General features: G+C 41.5%; 1 protein-coding gene across 3 annotated transcripts in view; it reads right to left on the reverse strand.

Annotated features, from left to right (window-relative positions):
- Positions 1-6,382: 6,382 nt before the first annotated feature.
- The window catches only part of RUFY3 (RUN and FYVE domain containing 3), a 30,342-nt gene continuing 9,485 nt past the window's right edge, over positions 6,383-27,239 (reverse strand). The window contains exons 2-14 of one of the 3 annotated variants that reach the window (XM_010018315.1): positions 25,755-25,808; positions 18,284-18,457; positions 17,450-17,567; positions 15,532-15,633; positions 14,405-14,528; positions 13,681-13,742; positions 12,543-12,608; positions 12,369-12,438; positions 10,141-10,239; positions 9,347-9,427; positions 8,658-8,825; positions 7,818-7,915; positions 6,383-6,967 (exon numbers count right to left, since the gene is read on the reverse strand). In XM_010018315.1, the coding sequence (XP_010016617.1) occupies positions 6,895-6,967; positions 7,818-7,915; positions 8,658-8,825; positions 9,347-9,427; positions 10,141-10,239; positions 12,369-12,438; positions 12,543-12,608; positions 13,681-13,742; positions 14,405-14,528; positions 15,532-15,633; positions 17,450-17,567; positions 18,284-18,457; positions 25,755-25,808 (1,289 nt within the window). In that variant the 3' untranslated portion in view covers positions 6,383-6,894. The remainder of the gene's footprint in view (positions 6,968-7,817; positions 7,916-8,657; positions 8,826-9,346; positions 9,428-10,140; positions 10,240-12,368; positions 12,439-12,542; positions 12,609-13,680; positions 13,743-14,404; positions 14,529-15,531; positions 15,634-17,449; positions 17,568-18,283; positions 18,458-25,754; positions 25,809-27,239) is intronic. The other 2 variants (XM_010018318.1, XM_010018317.1) reach the window with 2 other exon arrangements.

The raw sequence follows: 27,239 nt of genomic DNA on the forward strand, positions 1-27,239 counted from the left end.
TCTTGAAATACTATTTCAATTCTCTTTCTCCAGCAGCTTCTCTTCTGGTCCAGAAGCCACAGCTTATTAGTTCCAAACACCACTGATAGATCCACCAACCCTTCTCCTTCCCCTCATCAACAGATACCTTCTTTGGACACAAGTACCAAAGATGTAGATCTCTGCAGCATTTAGCTTACAAAAGGCTCATTGAGCAAGAAAAATCAATCAAGAGGAGGTTTATAGACACAATTTGAAAGGGAACTGGGAGAGAGACTGAGCTTTTCAGATCCAGAAGGGCTGATGGCAAGCAGTATAACCTCCTCTTGCCCTTTGAGTGCTATGAAAAAGCAGCAGAGACCTCAACAAAGGGCATGAGGTCAAAAATCTTTTTTAGAAAGGCGAGTTGCACCATTACAAACTTCCCATTAGCACAGAAATCAGCGGAGGGGAAGCAGGACTTAAAAAAAGGAGAAGGCAAAAAGGAGATTTCCTTTCTTTCATACTTGTGTGTCAGGACACTGTTCTCTCTTAGCGGCTGTTTCAGTTTAGCATTTTCTTCCTGGATTTTGAGCTTCCCGTCCTGCCAAAAGGAAACATTTACCCATCAGTTGAACTGAGTAAAGACTCCAGTTTCACCCCTGCCATGCTGCAAAGGGAGACTTTACTTTGCTATTCTGGGAATACCAATCCGCCCCTCCTTGGCACAGAGGTGTCTTTGGACACTATCTGAAAGCACATACACACCCATCCACCCTAGGAGCAGCTCTACATGTTTTACTTTCTTTTGCTGTGGTTAAAAAGCTGACTTCACATTTTAGAGATGGACTCTTCAACAGGTCCAATGACCTTCTTTTACTAGAAGGTACAAGAAACTTCACAGTCACTATTTATGTTAACAGCAGAGGCTGAAAAGGCAGATGGGCTGAACAGGCTTTTTAAAGACACTTCCACTGCATCAAGCACCGCCTACAAGTTTTGTGGCAATAGAGACATCCATTCTGCAGCCCCTTTTTTGCACTTTGGCTCACAGAAGCAGCCCAGGGGAGCCCAGTGAAGGCAACTCTCAAGGGCAGCAGCACACATAGGAATTGCTGATACAGCCTCTGTTATTACTTCACAGTTATCATAGTTACAAGTTTTGTTCTCCAGAACAACTGCTTTAGTGTCAATCCCCAGCAGAAAAGCCTGGTTTGCTCTGCAGAAAAAACAGAGCAGATTTTAGCTTTCAAAGGCAAACTTCCTACTAAAAAGGCAGTTTCACTTGAGAACTATGAGGTTTGCTCTCGAGATGAACACTGCCCGTTGTTAAAAAACACCAGATTCACTAATGGGCAGCACTAAAAGAACAGTGAAAGCAATCTGTGACGCCCTTAAGAGAATTTTGCCTTCTAAATTTTACTATCCCTTTCTTTCGGAAGAATTTCCCTTATAATACAAAAAAATAAAAGCAAGGAAGCTTGCTTTTCATCAGATGTAAGGTGTACAGCATCTCTCAAGACTTTGTCAGTGTCCTGGGTTCAGCTACAGCAGTCATTTTTTCTCCTTCTTAGTAGCTGGTGCAGGGCTGTGTTTTTGACTTTCAGCCTGGGAACAGTGCTGATAACATCGATGTTTTTAGTTGTTGCTCAGTAATGTTTACTCTGACCAAGGACTTTCTCAGTCTCATGCTTTGCCAGAGAGGAGGGGAGGCCGGGAGGAGGCAGGGACAGGACACCTGACCCAAACTGGCCAAAGGGGTATTCCATACCACAGCACGTCATGCCCAGTATAGAAACTGGGGGGAGTTACCCGGAAGGCCCAGATCGCTGCTCGGGTCGGGCTGGGTATCGGTCGGCGGGTGGTGAGCGGTTGTGTCCTCTCCTCTTGTTATTTCCCTTATCATTATTATTGGTAGCAGTAGTGGTTTGTATTATACCTTAGTTACTGGAGTGCTCTTATCTCAACCTGTGGGAGTTACATTCCTCCAATTCTCCTCCCCACCCCTCTGGGAGCCGGGGGAGGAAGAAGGGGAGGAGTGAGTGAGCGGCTGCGTGGTTCTGAGTTACCGGCTGGGCTTAAACCAGGACAGCGAGGTACCCAGCTTGGAAGGGGAAACCAGTGTTCTTGCAATTTTTTTTTGTGAGGCTTACCTCAGGGACAGCCTATTTAGTGTGTGTAAACAAATGTTCCAAAGCTCCTTTTGTTGTGGTATATTAATACTACATATTTATCGACTAACAAAGCTGAGGAACAGCAAATGAGCAAAGTGGAACTCTACTTCAAACACAAACCAAGAATACAAGATCTTACCTGCCTGAGCCAATTCTTTGAGCCTTTTTTGTTTTCTTGGCTGCGCTGGTGACTGTGTGACCATCTGTCCCTTTCTTGCTTCAGTTCTAGTTCCAGGTGGCTCCTAGAATATTGAGGTGGAATTGTGAATAAAGGTTATGTTTTTTGAACACTTGACATTGAAACATAATGAACTATTTAACCCTCTCTTCACATTGAAGCAACCAAACCTCAACTCAAGAGCTGAAAACTGCCTCTGAATAACAACTTGTCTCACAGTGTGTTAAACCATAAAATGTCAGGATGCATAATCTAGATGTTCTTCATCTAATTCCAATTTTGAGGAAAATAAATCTCTTGACTGTGTCTGGAAGTCCTGAAACAATACTTACTTCTTCACCTGTTAGAGAACTGCACCCTTTTCAAAAAGTCATTCTTCAGCACATCAACTGCTACAGGACATGCTCTGAAGCCAAAGCCAACATCTTCAACCATTTCCCAAAGCAGTCCCATGCAGCACATGCTGTGGTGCATCAAGCCAGAGGGAAGAAAAACATGGCTGAGTGCAGTACATTCATATTCGGAAGGACAACTCATCAGTGGCCAAGGACATCTGACATCCCTGACACAGCCTGAAGCAGGCTCAAGAGGAGCACAACTCTAAATCTAGCTGTGGATCATAGAATCACAGCCTGGTTTGGGTTATAAGTGACCTTAAAGCTCATTCAGTTCCAACCCCCTGCCATGGGCATGGACACCTTCCACTAGACCAGGTTGCTCCAAGCCCCGTCCAACCTGGCCTTGAACACTGCCAGATCACAGAGAAGCCTTCACTCTGGACCACCAGAAAGCTCACAGACCCCATGACTGCAGCCTGCCTGTGTGGAACACCAACAAAGCTCTCTGAGCACACGGACCATAAGGGACCAAAGCGCTAGAAACGCTGTTTTCTGAAATCATTCCGAGAGAAATGCAGTAGCTGTCATAGGGAATGACCCCTGCTCTGAAATCAGAGCCTAGAAACTGCATATCTGCTGGTAAAAGTAGCAGCAAGATTTGTACTATAGAATGTTCAGAATCTTCATTGATACTTAAACCAACATTATCCATTATTACCCTTGTTCATCTCCATACCACTCCGACAGTTACTTAAATAACTTGTTATGACTACAGCTGCATTAATTCCATAGCCCAACTGAAGTGAGTTAAGCTGGTGGAGACTTAGATCCAGAGATGAATACTTGGCCATGTTGACACTTAAACCAACTGAGGAAGTTCTTGTTTATAACTTGATTTACAACCAACACTACCACAAAGTGCCCCCCATCTCCTCTTAAAGGAATGTAATTCAAGCAAGACTGCCCACATCCCACTGCAGCACCCTCCAGGATCTCCCTGCTGTAGAACCTCAGCTAAATAAAGCAGTACAGCCTCCAGGTAAAGGAGGCTCAATCATTTTCATATCGTCATTGCCATTTAGCTCGAGAGAAAGTCCAGCTGATGCAAAAATAGACCAGTTTGCATACGCAGAAAAGATGCATTCCCCCTTTATAACCAAGAACACTGCTAAGCTCACCCACACACACCCAGGATGTCGCACATATCTGTGATAAAAGCCATTTGCTGGTTTTCTGGGGAGCCTCTGTAACTTTCCAAAGAAGGAAACAAAAAGCTGTGCCGGGAGGGGAGCAGGGGATAAAAATAAAACAAAAGCACCCAGCAATGCTTTTCCACAATTCATCCCAGTAACCTTGCAATAAACCAAAGATGCGTCATGGCTGCAGAAAGAGAGATGCTCTTCTATTTTAAGATAAGAGGATTTGTCCTGTTTTCCCAATACTAGTAAACTGATGACACTGCAGGGGAAAATACGACCTTAAAGCTCACTCAGTTGCAAGCCCCTGCCATGGGCAGGGACACCTTCCATGAGACCAGGTTGCTCCAAGCCCCGTCCAGCCTGGCCTTGAACCCTGCCCGGGATGGGGCAGCCACAGCTTCTATGGGAAACCTGTGGCAGTGTCTCACCACCCTTACAGGGAAGAACTTATTCTAATATCTCATAGAAATCTCCCCTTTGTCATTTTAAAGCATTTCACCTCCTCATGGTTAACGCCTGCCTGGCATCTAACACACCCTTCTCTTTGCCGTCACTCTGCCTGCTTTCTACTACAAACAGCCCAAAAAAGAGGTTAGAAAAGGGTCTCTTCACCGCTGCCTGGAGAGCTCTTCCACTTCGAGCTGAAGGCTGTTGATTTTGTCCCCAAACTCCTGCTTGAAGAGGCGGTTGTCTTGCTCGGCCAACTGACGGTCCTTCTCTGACTGCCGCAATCTGGATTTGAGCCACATGAACTTGTGATAAAAAACAAAAGCCATGGTGGGGAGGAAGACCAAGTTTAACCAACAAATAAAAAAACCCAGTGAAAAGGTAAAGCCAAAAAAAAAAAAAAAAAAAAAAAAAAGAATGGTAAAAACGATGGGAAGGAGGAAAATATTTTAAAGAAAAATAAAACGTCGGTGAACCAGGCAGAAGCTCTGATTTTCAATAGTTTTTATTCTATTACTACAGTTTACAGCCATTAGATGAAAAACATAAAACATCACTTTTATCCAGATTCAAAGCAAACCTCAAGTACACAGAATTTTAAGTCCAATTGGATTTTAATGTACGTTACATTTCAGCTCTACACATGTAACTGGAACTTGCAACATAGGTTAGCTACTCTATTGAGAATTAGTGCATTTTCCTGGTCTCTTCCATGGACTGACACAAGGCATTAGTACACCAAAGCATTTCCACTCCGGGAATCAGAAAAGGCCAGATCCTTAATTCTGCCTTATTTTAGCACTACTGTGACAGCAACCAAACCCAGCACAACCCCTTAATTTTACAGAATAAATCTGGGGAAGGGCAGGGGAGTTAACTGTTCTAATCAGCTACTTGGATACCTTGATGAAAGCTTCCACCTTTTCATTATTATTTTATTATTCTCCAGGTAGTTAAAATGAGTTTCTAGTAAAAGGTTACTAAAGGCTAACTTTATACTTCCAGCACATGACTTGGGCATCACAAAGAGATTTCAAATGGAGTCTCCAAGTCTGCTTGTGTGCAGGAGTCCATTAAATAAGCCAAGTGATGGTACACACTTATGTACAGTGGGACTGGGCTGAGCCTCACAGATTTTAAACATACCTAGTGAGGATCAATAGGGATTCTTTCTCCAGTTGTGTTTCAGTCACATCTGCCACCTACTGCCCCAAGGAGCACTATCCCACAGGACAAAGTGAGAACTGGCACCAAAGAATTTTTACAGGAATCTCACCAGAGCAGAACACCCTTCTTCAACACAGAAACCCCCCAGATATGATCTTCTTGAAAGCAAAAAATAATCTCAAGGAGCACTTATAACCTAAGTCCTGTGGCAGGCCAGTATGGTGAACTTCTGTGGCCGCAGGAATGAGGATTATTAGTTTCTAACAGTCCCAGCTACAGTTACTTAAAGTTTTGCACTGGGGTGTTAAATTGGCAATTACTTTTCCTATCAAGAGCTGATTCCCAAGCTTTAGCTGTTCTTCCATTAGCAAGTTCCACCTGTATTGAGCAAGAGAATCTCCCCAAGCAAATGAAAGAAGTGTGACAGTAAAAGGCAACTCTTCCTTTTCAGCCACTAGCTACTTGGACAAGGAATGGTCAAGTACCAAATTACCATTTCCGCTCCCCAACACTGCACATTTGGTTCCTTTCCTGTATTTTTATTTTATGCTTTTGTTTCTTTTAAACTCTAGCATAAGAAGATCTGATTTACATCTTTTCATGTAACTTCCCTTCCTAGGAAGAAGAAGGACCTACCAAAACACCTCTCCTCAGCTTCCTTCAGTCGGGAAGAACCTCAACACATGTCTAGCGGGATTCATGGCAGAGGTAGAAGGCAATGCAAAGATAAGGAGGTTTCCACTGAACTTACCACTCTATCATGTTACTCTAAGACACCTAGCTACTAATTCAGGACACATGAAGTTTAAAGGAATAAGGATAAGTCCCCACCCTCCCACCAAGTCACTAAGGCAAAATCGTTGCAAGCAGTCTTGGTTACAAGAGGGCTGGTCTTCACGGTGATGAGCTATCGCGTCTTGGACTTGGGGCTGAACCCACACAACAGAAGTGAACAGGGAACGGCTTGGGCTACGCACACAACTACTTTCAACAACTTCCAGGGATGCATTTTTTCATCTACTTCACAGAAAGGGGAACACAGAAAACTATTTGACTTCTCAGAGCTGGCCAATCTGACAGTGGCTTGACCAACACGCCTAGAATCCGTAACGGTTGAAGACTTGCGCTTCTGTATATGGTATGCATCACCAGGGTGTACAGAGCCACAGATCTCCCATTCCTTATGCTTTCCTGGTGTGTTCATTGGCCAACTCATTGGTACTTTTACATGGTTTAAAGGGCAAAGTTAGGGATTTTTATACCCGACTTTAAATCTTTGAAAAAAACCTCACTGATTTTAAAAATTCAGCAAATTCCAAACCAACTTTAGGTGACAATTAACATTTTAACAGTTGCTTTTAGCAATTTGCAAGTTCTCCCCTCATAAAGGAGTTCTGATGTCAGAGCTGTGAGGTGACCAGACATAAAAATGTCTAATGATGCTTCTGGATCAGTTTGTTTGCTGCACTATTTAAGGTTTTTGCCTGTTTCACCAAATCCTTTTCACTGTTTAAGTAAGTCAGAATGAGGGTGATGAAAAAAATGAAAAAATAAGAACAGCAAGAGAAAGAGAGCAGATAAATTAGCTGAGTAGGTACCATAAAACATTTCAAAATACACAGTTGCTATAAACAAAATGACCTTTTTTATGAAGAACCACTCACAATACAATCCCTAAAATGAGAACATTAATTTAGTGCAATGACCTACTCATTAACTAAGTCCCAGGCAACACATGTTCCTGAGAGCTATGCTTCTCTCGGAGCTAGCACAACAGTCAAAGAAATTTCCAGAGGCTAAAGTTCTAAACCTCTGGCCAAAGCTCTACAAAGCTTGGCTTCAAGAACAGGACAAAAAAGAAGAAGGAGCATTGCTTCTTCTCAAATCAATCTGATTTCTCACAAAGAGAATGCTTCAGTTGGGGGTATTTTTTCCAAAGAGTACCAGAGATGTGGAATAACCAAGGTACCTCCAAGCCTGGCTTCTGCTGCTCCTCCTTCCTCCTCCCTCTCTAATACTGTCATTAACAGTCAAAAACTTAGTTAAGTTCCTATTTCTATTTTTTATCAGTGCTATCAGAGATAGTGATTGACTTGTAATGACTTAACAACATACAACAGGGCAGCTGATGTAGATAAACAAAGCTGCTGTGTTCATTACTGGTTTAGTCATATTCTTTTCTACTGGAAGCCCTCTGGAGCACGCAAAGCACTCCTAACAGCATCTCAAAACTCAGAGCTCTCCTCATGTAGCTCTGTCTAGCAGCAGCTAAGCAGAGCACTTCCATTCAGGGTCTGCAGGACATTACCATTAGAATATACATGTGATTTTGTAATTGTCAAGCTTCTTTTTTTACCTTTGTTCAAGCTGTTTGATGGTGGCAGCCATCTGATTTGTTTTTTCTTCCAAACGGCTGTTTAATTCGCTCTTCTGTTTCACTCCCATGTCTGAACTCTGCAAAAAGTAGCATTGAGGGGCTTTTGTAAGTAGCAGTAAAACCAAAATAAACCACCACAAATCATGTGGCCCATGAAATAAAAGGTATAGAAGCCAAAAGGTGGGAAAAGATGCTCAAAAAGCAAAGGCCAGGTCAATACTGCAAGGACAAACATCTTGCCATGCAGGTGCAGACTACATCTGGGCCCCACAAAAAAGGCAATACCATCATCAGTGAAGCTTTCTGTACAATACATATTAATGTGGTACCTACCAATATCATTCAACTGCTTTGCAGAGAATGACTGGCTCAAGGAGAGCAGAAGCAACTCTTTCCTGTTATAAAGTTTATTTTGGGATTTCTTTCTGAGCATTTTGTGTTGCTCTTTGTAATGACTTGTAATGACAAAGCTTTTCCATTACTCTGTAATATACATAAATTACACCATACACCTTCCATACTGGATTGTACTAGAACGGAAGCTACCATGGTTCAGTTTTTATACCACAAAACCACAGAAGATACTTTCCCCAGTCACACACACATATTTCTGGATAACTGTGGGTCTTTCTTCAGAAGAAACTGCATTTTCCTTTAGCCTCCACCACATTCTGTTGTTCAAATACTAGAGCTTTCTTGCAACAAGACAGAAGTATGCTGTCCAGCCTGTAACCCTTCGACACACTGCACCTTTTAAATAGACAGGGGCAAAAAGAAGAAAAGCCATCACTTTTATCCAGAATTTGATTATTTTCCTACCTGCAGCTTGAAAGACAGTTCATGCTTTAGGGCCCTGAGATCATCCAGCTGCTGCCTGAGCGCCACCAGCGCATCCTGCTTCTCACAAACATCTTTCTCCAGCATCTTCATGGCTAGCTCCATCTCCTGCCGCATCCCGATCTGTGCCTCCAGCTCTTTCTCCACATCCTAGAACATACAGATCGGGCAGCATCAAGCTGGAAAACTTTAATTCCTAAAAGCATTCTGCTCAGGCATTTTTCTCCCCACTAGCTGAACATACTATATGGAGTCACAGTTCAGATAGTGGCAATATTCCTAGAATCACAGACTGGTTTGGGTTGGAAGGGACCTTAAAGCTCATCCAGTTCCAATCCCCTGCCATGGGCAGGGACACCTTCCACTAGAGCAGGTTTCTCCAAGCCCCGTCCAACCTGGCCTTGAACACTGCCAGGGATGGGGCAAGGGGGAGGTATCAGACCCAGAAATGCAACTGCACTGCTCATTTTGAGAAACAGTCATGAAACTGATCAATGGAGCCACAAAATGAACACTGCTTCTGACAAGATGGTCTTAGATCAAGCTGAAGCAGGAAGGTAAGAATAAAAAAACAACCCTGGTCAAATATTGTCAACAGCGATTGTCTGACATGGGACTTACTAGGTGAAACAGCCATTTTATCATGAGCTCCCAGCTCACACAGCCCTTACCAGCCGCAGCTGAGTCTCCTCCTTTAACTGTTTTCGTGCCTCAGTCAGTGCATGTCCATCAGCAGTTCTGTCTTTAGTGACCTAAATTAATCAAGATACCCAATTAACTTGCCATTATATACTACTAACCCTCACATTTGCTAATTATTTGCTTTTCCCACCACTTGGAAAACAAATTCTGCAACTATCAAAACTCGGAGCTCCATTCAGCATGCAGCTCCCATGGAAATTTACTCCGCTTCCCTCTCTCCTCAAGTGCTCCATGCACTTCAATAGGTATGAATTAAACAGACAGTGTCAGTGTTCAGAACTTTCACAGTGTATTAAGAATGGTTACGAATCCTCAGGAAAAGATCTTGGGGGCTTTAAAATTAAAACCAGATTCTGACACAGTTACTAGAAATCCTGCCCCTTGATTTCTGAAGAGGGTAGTGTTTCAGACAAGAACTTGCATTTCCCTCTTTAGGAAAAAAGCACAACTCCTACATGTGAATTGTTCTGCGAGCCTCTCAGTAGATTATTCTTCCTCCCATCCCTTCTGACACCTTGCCATGCAAGCCATGAACATGCTGTGTGAGCTCTCAGCTCTGCACATGCTCGTGGTTTCATCAGCTATGGCCAAGCAGGATGTACTGTGGCCAGGATCCATCTGTTACCCTCTGTGAGGATCCACCTGCAGTCACTCTTATCTATTGCAGCTTTTGTGTAGATACATAAAGTCTCTTCCAAACGTGGACTGAGTGTTCAATCTGGGCTGAGGCTGCCCCAAAGGGTCAGTAATCCTTCACACACACACCAACCTTACGACTGGACTCTAAGATGTAAGAGCTTTCTTCTTTAACCCGTTCCATCTCTTCTTGCAGTGTAATAATCCTGTTGTTTGCAACTGCAAGCTGTGAACAAAACAGAACAACAGTAACATATCAAAAACATACTTGACCATTTTTTTCCCCTCTTTAGACCCATCTTCTGTACTCTTGGGGTTTGGTTTTTGTGGGTTTTTTTGTTTCTTGGTTGTTTTTTTTTTTTGGTGGTGTTTTTTTGTTTGTTTTGTTTTGACTCCAAATGAGAAAAGAGAATATTTGGAGTGGCTAAAGACAACTTGGCCTCTAAAAATGGAGATGGGCTATTGGAAAAAACAAAAGCATCACTTAGTGCCAGTGTGATGGATTTTCAGTATTAGCTAAAACAGAGACTTCCCGACCTATTTTAGTTCCTGTCTTTCAGTAAAGTTACTGACTTCTTGAGGACTCTACCTGCTAGACTCGGTGTAACACGTGGTTGGTGCAACTCAACTGAAACCCTCACTCCATTCCCTTCCCTTACCAAAGATAACAAGAAGGAAAAATGTGAGCACACAGCAGCTAAGTTTTGTGACTTCTAGCAACTGTAATCTATTACCAAGAAGAAATACTCATGTGGGTTTGCTAAAGCTTCAGTGGTTTGGGTACACTGCTAGGCAGAGCATCTGAGATGTAAGATCCTCAAGTATTTGGGCAGGAGAAGCACACTGAGAATCTCATCAGAGGAGGAAGATTTGACTGGAAATGGAGGATCAGCAGCAGAGGCCACCCTTAGGAGACAGCACATCTGCCTCAGAGGAATTCCCAATGAAGATGCCACTGCAGACTAACAACATGTGTTCAAAGGCCAAAATAACTTCAGAAAACTCCTCCTAGCTTTGTAAACCATAACTTACGTAAGCCTTGCATACTAGAAAACCTCAGTGACATTCCAAAAGATCAGCCATGTTATTAAGTGAACAACCCAAACAGAAATCACTCTGATAAAAGCCTGAGTCTTTGGTACAGCTCAAGCCAAACGCACAAATTGATGTGACATGTGACACAGCTCATTAACTACACCCTGCAAACACTCCTGGCTTGGCACAGTGTGTTCCAGTGTCACTTATATTCTTAGTTTGAACAGTGTGCAGACTTCACTGAGATGCAAACAAGTAAATTATTAAAAATCAAAAAATACTTCAGACAGCACTGAAATTACTCTCATGGGTACCATCCCTAATGGCCACAGCACCCATACTCTGCAGGTGATAAATCAAAACCCACTTACAGCAGCACTGAGAAAGGCAGCCTCTACTGCAGACCACGTATTTAGAACTAAAAAAATATTTTAATTGTAAAAAGCATTTCTTATTCCTTAATTGCACGAGTGGATACGGTAATTTCCATCACTAAAGCTTCTCATTGTTTGGAATACATCCATTAAAGTAAACATTCAATAACCAGACACACAGACCTGTCAATGAGGATGAAAAAGCAAAAAAGAATTTCTATTTCCTATTTGTTCTGCAAGAGCAGAGACATCCCAATCAAAGTCATTCTGCTAAGCTAAGTGACAATGGGACAGAGATACTGTACAACCATTAGGATGAGACCTATCATCATCCATTTGTCAGGAAAATGACCCCAAAAGATTTTATTACATTTATGCCATTACAAATGAACTGCAAGACCAATTTTAAAACACAGGTTAGACCTCTGACTCAGGTACCAACCATTTCTCATGCTCAGACTGAACAATGTTTTTCCGTTATTTTTTGCAAATTGTGACAGGCTAGATAAAGTTATTGAAACATTTCAATTACTATCTTTACATTGTAGTAAATTTCTGCACCTTCAAAACAAACAGACATTAAAAAAATGTCTTTGTCATGGCTGGACATCTCATAACCTGCATTAGCTGTAGGGCATTTGAAACTACAAGTACCATACAATTTATTCTAAGGTATTTTCCAAATATCAGAAAGCACTTAAAGACTTCAGAGGGATAAAGCGTATTCAGCAGCTTTTGGTTTTTTAACATCGACATTCAGTTAATTTCCCATCTCACACTTCATAGCAACAGCCAGTGTAATTCTTCAGCAGATCAGTTATTCCAGTTCATCGTTAAATACTCATCATTACATTTGTAATCAAACATCCAAAAATAACTCTTCCATTACCTTTTTAAACCTGATTCCAAAAGGCCAAAACATCAAATTATTTCCTATTACACTTACCTCCTCGGTCAGTTTAGTGTTGGATTTTTCTAAGGCATCCACCTTGGCCTGCAGGTTGTTCACCGTAGCACTGTTGAAGAGGAAAAATAAGCCCTCAGTAATCCCTGCTTTTTAAAAATCCTGGTTTCTATCTTGTTACACTACATAATAAAGAATAAATAAATCATGTCTTACCTTAAATGCCTATTGAGCTCTTCTACATAGTTCTTCTGATCCAAAATAGCAGTTATCTGACCATCTCTGGAAAGAAGAAATACCATTCAGCTCAATCACTTGGATTCAAAGAACTAAGAGTTAAAGGTCTAAGTGGAAATGTTGCCATCTATATATCTCTCCAGCATAGCACCAAGACCCTAGGTCTCAATGGACTACAGGATGTACACGAAACAGCAAAGCCAAGATACAGGTTATGCCTTTATCACCAGTCACTGTCCCCTGACTTCTTAGAAGCTGCAACTGCTACACTCACCTGGATGACACTGAGGTGACACACCAACCAGAATGATTAAAGCAGTCGGCATTTCAAAGAGCACACCAATACTTCAAAGACCAAAAAAAAAGGTTCTGAACTACTCTGATACTGGACAGTAGTCATCTCACCGAAATCCAACTGCCAACAAACACATTTTGCATGCACCTCTAGCAGGAAATCTTAACTAAAGAAAAGCATGTTCTAAAAACTACAGCTAAAATAAATGCAAACAAAACACCTGATCCTGAAGGATAACTATTAAATACACACCCGAATTTAAACTAGAAGGACTTCCTTAGAAGGAAGGTGTACTCTTAACAAACCTTAGAAAACCCCAACACCTGATCCGTATGTGAGTGTGCCCACACTGTATTTTCCAACCACTTGCCTCTGAAAGTTGCACTGCCCACTTGGGTATGGTGGCACAAGTACTTTAGGCTATTATTAGTTATAGTCTTATCCAATTGGAGAATTTGGTTTTTTTTCCTAAGGATATTCTAATGCCAAAAATCACCTACCTGCTAGCCATTCAAGTGGCAAAGGCTACTAAGCTGCTTACCAAAAAGGCTTTGAAGAATGGCAGTCCTAACTCACTCTTAACACATTTTTTTCTTCAATTTCCAGTTAAGGAACACCACAGAATTTCTAGGAGAATTTACTTTTCCCCTGCCCCCTCTCAACATTTCCAGTATCTTATTAATATATTATGGTTTATCACAGAATAGCAATTCAGCCTAAGTAGCTTTTTAAGTAAAAACCCAACAGCTTACAGGGCAACCTGGAATACTTGAATACAAGTTACCAAGAGGTAAGAAGCAGGACAATTGTGTATGTACCTACCCTTCACTGCCTTTTGTGCTGTTCCCATCTTTCAAATACATTGAGAAATCAATAACCCCAACCTAAACGAAAAAAATTGCATTTAATATTAAACACTTTTTCTAAGACTAAACACTGTCTGTAGTTGTGAAAGTTTGGAGTCACTCAGTTAGGACATCAATACATGAGGTATTACAGCAAGGACTCATTATACCAGTTATCTATCCAAAATTAATGAAAACATGGCTTATTTCAAGCAAAACTATCCTAGGATAAGCTGCAAGTCTTAGGTCACAAGAATAAGCCATTTTCATCACCTTATCTATATGCACACTGCTTATGCAAGCTGGAACATAAGTGCATGCAGGCTGATCTTCTTCTAACAGCTACAATGATCCCATCACACAGCATGAGTGAATTAATAGTTCTATCCATTTCTCCCCTCATTTTAGCGAAGTCCTTCCCCATTTTCACCTCCTTTTTCATTTACTACATTTCACTCCACAGCGACCTGTGTGCAGACCACGGCAAAGCATTAACAGCAAAGAGCAAACCAAAACCTTGAGTCTCTGATCTCAATGCCACGAGCTAACCAAAGACCACACTCACATTAACAAGCTTGTATTAGTCTTGCATTGCACTTAGTAGCAAACTTGTATCTCAGTTGATTAAAGTCCTCTACAATGCAAAATTCTTCCAATTTAAATGAGCAGAAAAAACCCCACATTAACTGAATACCAAATACCTGAGAGTCCAGGTCTTCTCCCTTCATGCAGAAGTTGGCATCGATGACATTCAAACCTACTAGGAGACCAGCAATGATCGCACCTTCTTCTTCCATCATCAGTGCATTAGGCTCATAAAATTCACTGCATGATGCACAGCAAGAGAAGACAACTGTTGAATCTTTAAAAGTCAACTAAAATGAGTCAATTAGCATGGGATGGATCCCTTCGGTTTCATACACAATATAATGCAAGCTCAGCCGTAACAAAAACCCAGGCTGTGGCACATTGTCCACGCAGGAACGTACTTCTATGTCAACGCACTCCTGCTCTGACTGAACATACCTCTCTCAGCAGATTAAGTTTTTAGGCAAGGCAAAGACCCAGTGAGTAGGAGACCTGGTTCCTCACCCCTGAAATGTGGTGGAAAGTAAGCACAGTTGTAGAGTAACGGTACAGCACGCTGAAGATTTAAGACTGGAGCTTAATATCAGAGCTTAAGTAGCATCCTTCTACTCCCCTATTACTACAGTGATTAACACAAGCCACTGCCACATTTTCCAGTGGACAATACCAAGTTGTCCTTTCTAACCCCAAGTCAGGTATGGCTTTACATGGACAGCCAACAAACACCCTACTGGTTTGAGTCAAGGAGTACCCAACGTATTTATTAAATCCTACTGCTATACACAGACATAGTAGTTCAAATCCATGGGCTTTCAATTAAACTACAAAATTATTGCCATTTTATGAGTAGGAACCAGAGATATGGGGAAGTGAAATTACTTGTTCCAATACAGACAGTAATGGAGTGACAAGGTCAGAAATATATCCAGTGCCAAGACTGCAGACGGAGAATGCTGTATTCCTTCTGTATGTATATTTCACTTAAATAATCTCTTTGGAACCAAAACTTGTGTTTATTCTAATGAATATTTGAGACAAAGTGGAGAATTAACAGCTTCTGAATTAAGAAAGAATACTGAGCTTTTTTAATCCCCCGGAAGATGATCTGCAATTCACAAATATTAACGTTTCTCACAAAAAGTACACACATAGTTTACCATTTGGGTGTGGAAGATAATAAAGATCTTATAAGAGGACAGAGGCGAACACAACCTAATCTGAGGATGAGCTCAGCACTCACCTGAGAAGATCCTTTCTGTTAATCAAGGCTTTCATGTATTCAGAAAGCTTCTTCTGCATCAGAGCCAGGCGAAGCCAAGCTCTTCCTCTACCCACAGGAGTCCTACAAAGGCCAGAAACAAAACAGTTGCAGACATACTGCAATGCACATTCACAAATAGCTCTAATAATCCCCTTCTATTTGAAGGATCTACATCTCAAAGAGAGCTGGCACTGATGAATGGATGGGGCTTGGAGAAACCTGCTCTAGTGAAAGGTGTCCCTGCCCATGGCAGGGGGTTGGACCTGGATAAGCTTTAAGGTCTCTTCCAACCAAACCAGTCTGGGATTCTATGAAAATCAGGAAATACAAGACATTAAATAGTTACAAACTACTTCAAGCAATCACTGCTTCTCTCATAACTAATTATGCACTTTTTGTTATACTAAAAATATTTCCCTGACTTATCGCTGCTGGATGTTACTACACAGAGATCAGCTGCTTCAACACATCACCACCTAATTCAAAATCAGTTTTGCACAAGGCAAGTCAGAATAATGTATATACTTCAGTTCAGCACCAATGCCCAAGCACCACTCCTTCAGGTAGGTGTTCAGTTGAGTGAGAATCCACAAAGACAATGGAAAACACAACTTCAGTAATGTTCTTTTCAACTAGTTTGCTCAACACACTCACAGGGTGCAATGGGTTACGACACAGTCCTTCCCCCCTCTGTTTCTCCTGGCAATCTGAAGCATACAGCTTTAAAAATACAACTGATACGCTGCATCACAGCTCTGGCCAGAAGCCAGCACCAGTTGCTCCAAAGGAAGGTGTAAACCCCCCCCCCCCATTGAGCTGATCAGAAGGAAATTTCTTTTCCACCTCCAGCAGTCAGTCAACTGTCTTACACCAAGGAGCACGTGGGGCACTTCATTTTCTAACCTTAATTGCAATAAGCAGCAACTGCGCATGAAAGGCATCTTCATTACTCCCCATTCTTGACCTCACTAAAACACGACATGACACTTCCCAAGGGTTAGTATGAATCCAAGGTTTCAACACTTAATTCCAGAATTGTTCTTTAGTTCAATTTATTTCATGTTTTAATATTCTTTTACAATAGGGAAAGTTAGAGGAGCTCTGGCACAACACTGCTGGCACTGCACGCTGGTCTTGTCAGATGTGCCAGGAAGAGTCCTGCACAGATCTCCAGTAAAAGCACTTGTCCATATGCACATTGCTAAATACTAACCCGAAAGAAGCTGTTATTGAATCTATTCATCTCTTCTTTCAGCAAAGATTTACCCTTAGTCCTGCTGCTCATACAAAAGCTTCCTTGCATCTTTTTTCTATTCCCAGGCCGAAAGCCTCTTAAAGTTTTCTTTTTTAGCATGGAATAATCAAACCTGAATGTGATGTCTGAAATGTCTATGAAATTTTTAAAAGCAATATATGTTTTGGGTAGGTTTTTTTTCTCCTCTCTTTAACACAAGCTAGTATCTTGTCCAACTTCGTGCTGAGCTTCTCTTTTACACAAACTTTACAAGTTTACCTGAATTTATTTAGAAGAAAAATTACCTCTGTCTATCAGCCTCAGAACTATTTAACCTGTAATCACCTTCCTTCCAATTCCCTTCCTCTTCAGTTTGACTTCAGAAATAGTCAGAAAAGGCTGTTCCCAGCCCTAAGACACATGGCCACTGGTTTAGTGCTAGTAATAAATTCACTATTCTCCATAAGACCCCACTGAAGGAGTATATCCTACGCTCTCCTTCTGAAGATCTTTGATAAAGAAAAAGAGAGTGAAGATCTATTTTTATCAGCCCAAGATGGCAGGTATGTTCATGAAGGTTATGTTTGCCCCTCCTTCTCTTCTTCAGGATCCTTCTTACAATAAAAAAACATATGTACTTGTGCAGTAGAAGACTGTACTTACTTCAGCCCTGGGAGATCCTTAACGCTTGCTGTAATTTCTGCAGCTTCAGGAACAAGTTTTTCTACTAGTTCTAGAGGTCCCCAAAATGACTTGTTTTGCCCAAGAAATGTCTTTTTGGCTACAAGAGAAGATAATGTAAAAAGAGACCATTAGGCATGGTCAGAAGAAATAGTAGACAAAGACTGCCAGAAAGATTCTTCTGGGCCTGCTGCTGGCCAAGTACCAAAGATGACTTCTTTTGCCCAAGTGTGACAATTACTGGTATCATTCAAATAAGGCAACAGGAGCTCAAGACAGATGCCAGAAAATATTCCACACATCCCCAGTATGCCAAAACAACAACATCCAGTGAAATCCCAGCAACTTAAGACTCACTGCTAGAGGTCAGAATTTCTACTAGGATGCTGTCACTACCTCTACATTACACTTGATGCGTGCAGTCATTTTCTCTCACTGACCATCACATTACAAGGAAAAGGACTACACCACCACTTGGAACCTGCTCCTTCTCCACAGACAAAAAGGGAGTCATGAGGTTGCTGAGGAGCTATTTTTATCACTGGTAATTTAGTTGTACTCAAATCATCAGAAAAGCTGGTTTAAAAATGGCAAGCTCCTGCAACAACTGTGAACTTTTCACCCGCAGTGTCACACCTTGGGGGATTTTTCTCCCTTCCTATGGCCTCACAAGTCAACTGTGACCACAGAGGTGACCCTGGTCCACCCCTCTTTAGCCTATTGAAGATTACAAAATTAGATTTTAGAAGAAGATTTCTCTTGCTCACTCCTATGCTCTGACAAACAGCCTGGAGGACTCCTCTAAAGCAAGGTTACCTTTCAGGCCATGCTTAAGGCAATGTTCCATCACAACGAAGAACTGCTGGAGAGGTGCGTAGTCAGAGTCCAGCGTCCTGCCCAGATTAAGTGCTGATTCGATCAACCCCTTGATACTCAGTTTCGCCATGTTCATCAGGTTCATGCGTTCATTAGCCATGAGATAGTTAGGATCTATTAAAAAAAAGGGAGGGGGGGAAGAAAAATACTGTCAAATAACAAAAGCCATTTTTAATACAGTAAGATACCCCATCTCTCTCTTTTTGTTCCTCAATTTTGAAGATATTTTTAGGGGCAGTGACAGTTTCATATGAGGCACTTTCTTCAGGCCTTTTTGTAGAAAACAAAAAAATCAAAATTAACTAGCATTTTTTGGCCAAAGCCACAATGACAAGGGAATAAGCAATATATCACATTAAGGGTGCTTCAATACTTCGAATAACTACCAAAGCTTTACATTTTTAAGATAGAAAAGTTTGAAGACTGCTGTTAATTAACTGCAGATGTAAAGCACCATCAAGTGCTTTACATCTTGATGACATGTTACTGAATGTTATGCCTATCACTTGTTCCAACTCAAATCTCCAGCTACGTCCAACAACTACAAACTGGTAAGAATTCTCAACTCAGTATTTCTTCTATCTAACAGTAACCATTAATCAACTCACACTTAATGCAGCAGTGTGTCTCTACCCAGTCTTGCATCTTTCCTGCTCACAATTTCTTTTTTCCAACTTGGATGTGACATGGAGCCTATTCCCACCTCTCTCTCTTCATTTTATCAACACTACTCAGTTTTACCCCTGTCAATAAGGAGCTGATCTTCATGGCTCCTCTGCCAGCTCACTGCCAACAAAGACAGATCCTCCAAGACTATATTCTTTCTCTACCACATGATAAATATTTAGGCCTTTGTACTTGCTGGTTGCTTTTCATCACATGAAATAAATAGAGACATCCATTTTCCAATCTACTCTCAGCCTTCAGGCCTTCTGCTCCAGGACCTGTACAACATGCCTATACCAACACCTATCCTCTCTTCCCAAACACCATCAGTGCAATTCCAACACCTCAGGAAAGATACTTACTTACAACAGTGCTGTCCCCTGGTTCCTAAAATGATGTTGCATCAGTTGTAAGTTTTCTGTTTCTATCTTTTCCCTGATAATCTCACAACCAATTTTTGCACTGAAGCTCTTCAGTGCAAGCAGTTTCATCCCTGTAAGGTACATTTATTCTCTAAACAGCCATGGACCCTTGAGCCAACTTGCCACCTTCATGAGTGAATTCACTACACTTAGCAGCAAAAATATGACAAGAGGACATCTGAGACTACGTATCTAAGCACAGGGTACACATTATCTGCTGCATTGACAAAGCATGCTTGCATGTAGCAAACAAGTAAAGCAAATAAACACTGGAGACTGAAGAACTAGATATAATTCCCTAGGGGAAGTCCTGCAGAAGTTTGGGGTTGCTTTCAGCAGGTTTGCCACCGAGTATACATCAAATCACTACTAGGCAGGTAGACTTGAGACATCTGGATTGTTAACAGTTCTCATTCTCTTGTCAATACAAGTGTGAGGAACAATAGCTTGCAATTTTAAAAGCAACAACCTAGGCAGAAGAGGGCAAGGGGTATATTCTTCTGAGACTACTGCAATCTCCTACAGGACTTGTCCTATTGATGCAAGTCATCATCCTGCTTCATCGTGATGCTGATACTGACAAGTCCAGTTGCTCAAACACAAACTCCTTGTTCTCTCAAACCTAGTGCCACTGCAGTGAGGCATCTTGGCAGCACCCACTAGCCATAAGGAGAGCAAGGAGCAACACTTCATAGAACCATGAAAATTCACTGTTCCCACCTCCAGCCTTCACTGTCTCCTGCAGGTTGAAAAGCACTGTAGGCCCAGCAACCTGTAGCTGATAAGAGTAATATCTGATTTGGTAACCTATGGCTGAACCCAAAACAGGCAAGAAGAGCAACTAGACTGAGACTCCTTATGCCAGACAGAAGGAGACACTGAAAGGCACCTCAGGGCTAGGAGACGAGAAGCAACTACTGAAGTGGAAATGCAAACATCCTCAATCAAAGAACGTGAGAAATTATGAAAGGGAATTGAAAGACAGCATTCGTGAAACCTGGGAACAAAGGGGGATGTGCCGAATCTGCCCCTGAAGCATGCCATGGTTACATTCCACGGCTCCACAGCAGGCAAGGTCTCATTATTGCCACTTAGTTTTGGGTGGCCTGTCTGCCAGAGGACAGGCTGTTTTACTGGGGATGCTGCTGATGACTTGGAAAAAATACTCAGACCAAGCACTGTGGCAACACCACTAACACCCATGTACGCATAGCACCCATTGAAGCTGAGGGCTGTGAAAAAACCCACGGTGTAGAGGTGAGATGGTCCCCTTTCTTCTCCAGGATAAAGCAGGACCTGAAGTCTCCTGCTCTAAATTCCATTAGAGCCGCACCAAGCAGCTCAAGGAGGGGAGATGTTTGTTGGAGAAGGGGAAAGTACAGCCGGCGCTAAGCAATGCCAGCTGGAATTGCCACCCGTTGACAGCTGCAAGTTTAGTTGTGTGCCAGGCCAAACCTGCTGCCATGGACAAACACCTCCTGGTCCGGGGAACTGGCAAACAAGTCCAGTTGTTGCTGTATCTCCATCCAATCTTCCATTGCTGAGGGACAAAGTGGTCAAAACCCCCTAAGTGTTCTGTTTTACTAGCTCTACACTCTTCAGGCGCTGATTATCTCAGCTCACATTTTATAAAAAGGCTGAGATTAGGCAATCCCAAATTATTTTCATCATTTAGGAAGCTTTGAAGTACTCCTTTGGGAATGAAATTCTCACAGAAGCACTGGACTGTAGTAAGATTTCATTTAGCGGGTGATTTTTATTGCCTTTGCAGAACTAACACTATTTTAAGCCAACAGATTTGGCACGTACATAAAGCAGATTACCTGTTCTGTGATTTGCAATCCATGTTATGATTTCCAACAAGGCTAACAGTCACCGTTACTAGGAACGCAGACTCAGGAAAAACAAGTCAGATGTAGTACTTGCAAAAAGTATTTTTTGTACACGCAATTGAAACAGTCTTCTGTGTACTTCTGGATAAAACTAATGGCAACCACCTCCAACAGCATCTATCACAGCTGACCTTTAAGAGTATATGAACACAACTGTGGCATTTGCCCCTACTGCAGACAAATACTGTCACAAAATTATGCTTTTCTTGTTTAGAAATATTACTTCAGCTCTAGTTATTAGCTAATTTGAATTATGGCAGAGTCCAAGGACACTGCTCAGGGTCAGTGTCCTACTCCATTACATACTCACCGGAAACCATACGTATTTCTTAAGAGTACGGAGAGCTGCTGCCCCACACAGATCTATGCTGAGGTCAAAGGCATGCTTTTTAAGGTAAGGCACATGGTTTTCCATGAGTCTGAGAGGTCTGTGACTGTTGCACATCATTACCTTAATAAAACATATGGCTATGCTTTCATTTAAGACCAAAATGTGCAATCACAGTCTAAAGAATCATCACATGCACTAATCAAAGATTTTTACTTCATCAGTCTGTTGTGAACGATGGTGCTCTGCACATGCAGCTTATCCAAGATTGTCATCTTGCAAACCAAATAACTGTTACATAGTATGAAACAGGATAAAATCACAAAGATTTATTCCAAAAATTAAATACTAAGTAATTTATACCATTATGTGCACTGCAACATATACAGCTTTAAAACAGCAAGCAAAGATGACTTTTACACAATAACACTACCCAAATAGCTTTAACTCAACCAAACACTTTTTGCTTTGAGAAGTTGGACCCTGATGTGCAATTGAGAATTTCTGTTTGTGTCAGGATCTTCCCCAACTATCTCTTGCTGCCTCCAACTGCAAAACCTCTGCCTGTGTTTTACCATACATGCAATATTGAAAAACATTAAAAAGTAAAATCTTGGCCCTTAAACTTTGCCTGTCAATGTAGTTTGGTTTTGAGAATCTTAAATTCTTAAGACACTTTGCTGTTTAGATATTGTAGCTTCTACAGAACAGAATTTTTTTTCTAACTACATGGGATGTAAGTAGTCATGACTGAACTGCACTTGCATCCCACTAAGATGACAGGGTAAACCAATCAGCTTATCTATTTCCTTAAAACACTGAAGTCACAGGTTTCTAAAATACCTAGGAACCTAAAAGTCAAGGAAAAAATTAATGCAAAACTAGATCTCAAAGGATTAAGCTGCAACTGTGGTCTAAGTACTTCTCACCTGCTAACAATAATTTATCACTAGATTACTCTAAAAGAATTAAGAAACTAGAATAAAACTAGAACTTTGATCAAATGCAGAAAGTCATGAAACACTGTAGATGTGAACAAATCCACTCAAAGTAATGCCAGTTAATTAGTATTTGAGCAAGGTGCTCCATGTACTGAATCTATCCTCAATCAAGAACACAAAGCCGCCTGAAATTTAGAAAGGCTGCTTCTGTCCATGAAAGAGAAATGACATCCTGCAAGCAGTTCATACTGTTTTCACATTAACTGAGATATGTTAATGGGCAAAGACTTGATTTCAAAACAAACCAGGCCATTATCTACAGTGCACTGAGTTTCAGTTAAGCCAATTCACATCAGCAAAGATATTAGTTCCAGCTGCTCACACTACGTAATCATGAACACATGTACAATTTCAAATAAATGTGGAAAGGAAATCCCTAGATAAATTAAGGACTGTCATAATTTAAACTGGAGTTCAATATCATTATGTATTTTTTAAGCTGCTTCTATTTCCTGACATTCCCTCAGATCCAAACGCCTTGTCTGCCATCCAGCAATGCAAGCCCCCAAGCCCGCAAGGATGGGGTGATGCATGTTCTGTGTCATGCAAGCATTTTCTTAAAGGGCAATAAAAATAAAAATGACATGACTTTTCACAAGTGAAAAGCAGAAGCACGTCTGTTTCTACACAAATATGTTTAAGTCTACAAATGTTTTGCTTCTATATTCAAAATTCAACCTGTCTTCTCTGAGGGACTGACAGTGAAGAGGAAAGCAGTGGGACTAAGATCACCTTACCAAAATAAAATTTGATTTCTTTAAGAGAAGGAGCATTTTCACAGAAGCATATCACAGAACAGTTTGTGTTGGAAGGGACCTTAAAGCTCACGCAGTTCCAACCCCCTGCCATGGGGTTCAACCGTCCAACCTGGCCTTGAACATTGTAAGGGATGGGGCAGCCACAGCTGCTCTGCAACCTGTGCCAGTGCCTCACCACTGCTTCAGTTGTCCTTGCTATTACGTCCTTAATATTGACTTTTGAGGGGGAAATCCCAGTCTGTATCAAGCATCCACCAGTCTCTGATCAGTCACCAAGGAGGACAGTTCCCACACACACCAGCATGTGGAGGTTTAAAAAAAAAAACAGAATGGTCATGGAAAACAATGATAGAAGCACAAACAGCCAAGACACACATTTCAAATGTGTCCCACCCTGGCAAAATAAATACAAAACATCTGCACAGTGACTTATGGAAAAAGAAAAAAAGTCTCAAACACCCCCTCCCCCCTTCTTTTTTTTATCCCATAAAGACTGCCTTGGAGATGTCATGAGCTGGAGCTGCTGTGAATTAGCTGTTGTGCCAGGAAAGAACATCTCCATGGCTGTTCAGAAGCCTGCTGTGTTTACGAGGCCACCAGGCAGAAGTCCAGGCATTTAACTAGGCGCAACAGTTAAGAAAGGCACCATCCACAGAAGATGACCAGCCAAAGATGCAGTTAATCAATCAAAACTAACTTCTGTGCACAACACACCCTCTTGAAAAAAGATCTAAACCACCCAAGTTTCCAAATATAAATAAATTTTTGTCATGGTTGATTTTGCTTTTTTCTTCTGCGGGAAACACACTTAAAATTATGTTCACAGGAAGGTTTTTCTTAAGTCCCAAACCTATCTGCATTACTTTTCTTAACTATCAGTTACTATTCTAGCAGTAATCACAACTACATATTTTAAGACAGATGTATCCCTCATGGTGTTGCTCATACTTTACCCTCTATCTATAACCCTGAATCCATAACATAAGCCTACTCCATTTCACTCTTTGGCTTTTCCATGCCTCATGTTTAAAGTGCTTATCTGTGCTATAAAGAAACAAATGCAGCTTTTGGTTATCATCCTATCAGTGAGAATTAAACCAAACCGAGTAAAGCACTGTTAAAAAGAGTGCCACCATGGGATCTGCAATCCACAACACCTCTGAAAACACTCCATGCACTAATTGGCAAGAAAAGCTGAAATGCAATGTCTGACTTTACTCATTTAGGATTATCAGTGTGAGATTAACAGTACTTCTGCCCATAAATCTTTTAGACATCAAGAACCCTATCTTTAGCTTCTAATTTGAGATTGCCATTTTAAATCATTTGGCTTGTATAGACAAATACCCTAACCATCCTTCTACACCCTCATCTACGTTCTTCCTGGCAATGAGCACTTAAAACTTCCCAGCCACAAAAGGAGTAAGTCCTTTGCCTCCCAAAGGTGTATTAGCCTTTTGTGCTGGAAACACTTCCATCCCAAGCATGAAGAGTTTTGTTTTGTCATCAGATTACAAATTTACTTGAGTGAATGCTGAATTGGAGATTCAACTACTTCATGAAATAGGGGGTGTTTTTTTCTTCACCATTTTTATGAAACAAGAAGCACTATGAAAAAATCATCTCATTGAGTACTTGACAAGTTTTAACCAAAATTTGCAATTCCAAGTTTTGGAATTTGCAATTCCAAGTCACTGTTGCAAAGTCTGGAGTTGATCCATAGAAATATTTCAGAAAATCTAAAGCTTTGGAGTGATTTCTGAAATATCTTTTTACAATTTAGCTTCCATATATTGCTGCAACCTTTTAAGTTGTGTTTATATCAGGCCTAGAAAAATCATTGCCTTAGAAAGCATTTGATATAAGTAAACTAGCCTCTTGTTGATTCACTTTTTCTACCACTACTTGAAGTCACAATACCCCAACATTTTTGAAACGTATTTTTAAGCAATATTATATGCACACATTTTCAAAAGAGAGATCAATAAGAATTTAGAAGCCAAAATTGATCACATGGAACCCCTGAAAGGGATGATAAAAATAAGAAAAGCCTTCACAATATCCATTTTAAATGTAAAGTGAGACAATATCAAGAGCAATGCATAGACTTGAGCGATCAAAGGCATTTCGTTTAATACTCTAACAGCAGAAACCAACCATCCACACAGAGTGCAACTAGTACAACACATTCTGGCTGGGAACCTGGTTCAACCAGACAAGCATGTTCAGAAAGCCCCAGCCACTGGCACTGGCAAACTGTACGTTGCACTCAGGCTCAAAATCATAAGGCAAAAGCCAATCATTAGTGGAAATAATAGCTGAAAGACGTTGGCGTGGCACGCACCTTCAGTATCATCACGCAATTGCTCCACCACATCTGTCAAATCCTCCCAAGAGTCTTTGCAAACAGCCAAAAGAAAGGAAAAGAAAGAAAATGTCATGCAAGCCATGATCTAAAGGAAAGATTCAAAATCAAGGTATAAAAAAAAGAATAACTGAAAGGGAGATTTGCATAATACACAACTTAATTCACAGTGGCAAGAGATTTGCAAGTAAAAAGGGGGTTAGTCTGCACAAAGCAATACAGCAAGGCATTTTAGAGTCAAATTAAGGTAGGCTTCAGTAAAGCTTTTATAGCTTTGGTTTTTTCTGCATTAAGACAAGCAACATTTTTGTTAGGCACATCCTAAGAAGAGAAGCAAGAACAGCATTATTTTGTTTGCAAGATCAAAGCACCAAAGTTGTTATATTTGTGCAACGTCAGCATTTGCTTCAATTTCCTCCTACCCAGCCCCAAAAGAACCCCCAACAGGGAAATATAGCCACACATGAAAAGCAACCACATTTTGGGAAAAGGACATACTGAGGACATTGTAAAAGAAAGTTGAACAGAGTTTTAAGCCTTTTATGACTGTCACTCCAAATGAAAACTCCTGCTGAGATGATCCAGCTGAGCCTGGACTTGGGTCCCAGGTTTTGTGTTGTCTTCATGATGATGATTAGCAAGGCCTAGGTCAGGAAACACCTCCATCTCCATGGCAGGAGCCTAAAGACGCTGACAGGCCTGGGCAGGAGGAAGGTGTCCTGGCACAGGAGCAGGCAGGACAAGGTAAACTTCTTTCAGCATGCCCACTAATTCCCTATTTTCCAACCCAGAAAATGAAGCCAGAAGAGGCCCTGGAGGGTCTGAACCCCACCGGATTTCCAGCTCCCTACTTACGTGCCTGCTATCCCCAGCGCTCATTTGCAATCAGTTGAACGTCCCGTCACAGCCCCACTGTGCCAAAGTCCTGAGCAAAGTACACATGGCACTGGGACCTCCTCCCTCCCACAGAAAAGCTACTACCTGCTTCCTCCTGCTGTCAGAGACAGCAGTGCCCAAACAGCACAGCCACGGTCTCTGCATTTAAAGAAAAAAAAAAAAAAAATGCACAAACACTAGGGCAGCTTTTGCTTCAGCAGGGATTTCTCATTTTGTCAGGCAGGGACAGTGAGCACATTGGGGTTAGGCTCCCTCTGCTTGCTAGGAACCATTAGGAGTTTCACCTGGGAAATTCCATGCTATCACAAGAACAAATCCCTGGTGATGCTCACCACCACCAGCAGCTTCCCCCACATGCTACACTTTATAAAAGGATATAATAGTCTGGGTTGGAAGGGACCTTAAAGCTCATCCAGTTCCAACCCCCTGCCACGGGCAGGGACACCTTCCACTTGACCAGGTTGCTCCAAGCCCGTCCAACCTGACCTTGAACACTGCCAGGGATGGGGCAGCCACAGCTTCTCTGGTCAACCTGCGCCAGTGTGTCACCATCCTCACAGGGAAGAG

This window comes from Nestor notabilis, unplaced genomic scaffold (assembly GCF_000696875.1).
Source record: "Nestor notabilis isolate BGI_N333 unplaced genomic scaffold, ASM69687v1 scaffold21287, whole genome shotgun sequence".
Classification (NCBI taxonomy): Eukaryota; Metazoa; Chordata; class Aves; order Psittaciformes; family Psittacidae; genus Nestor; species Nestor notabilis.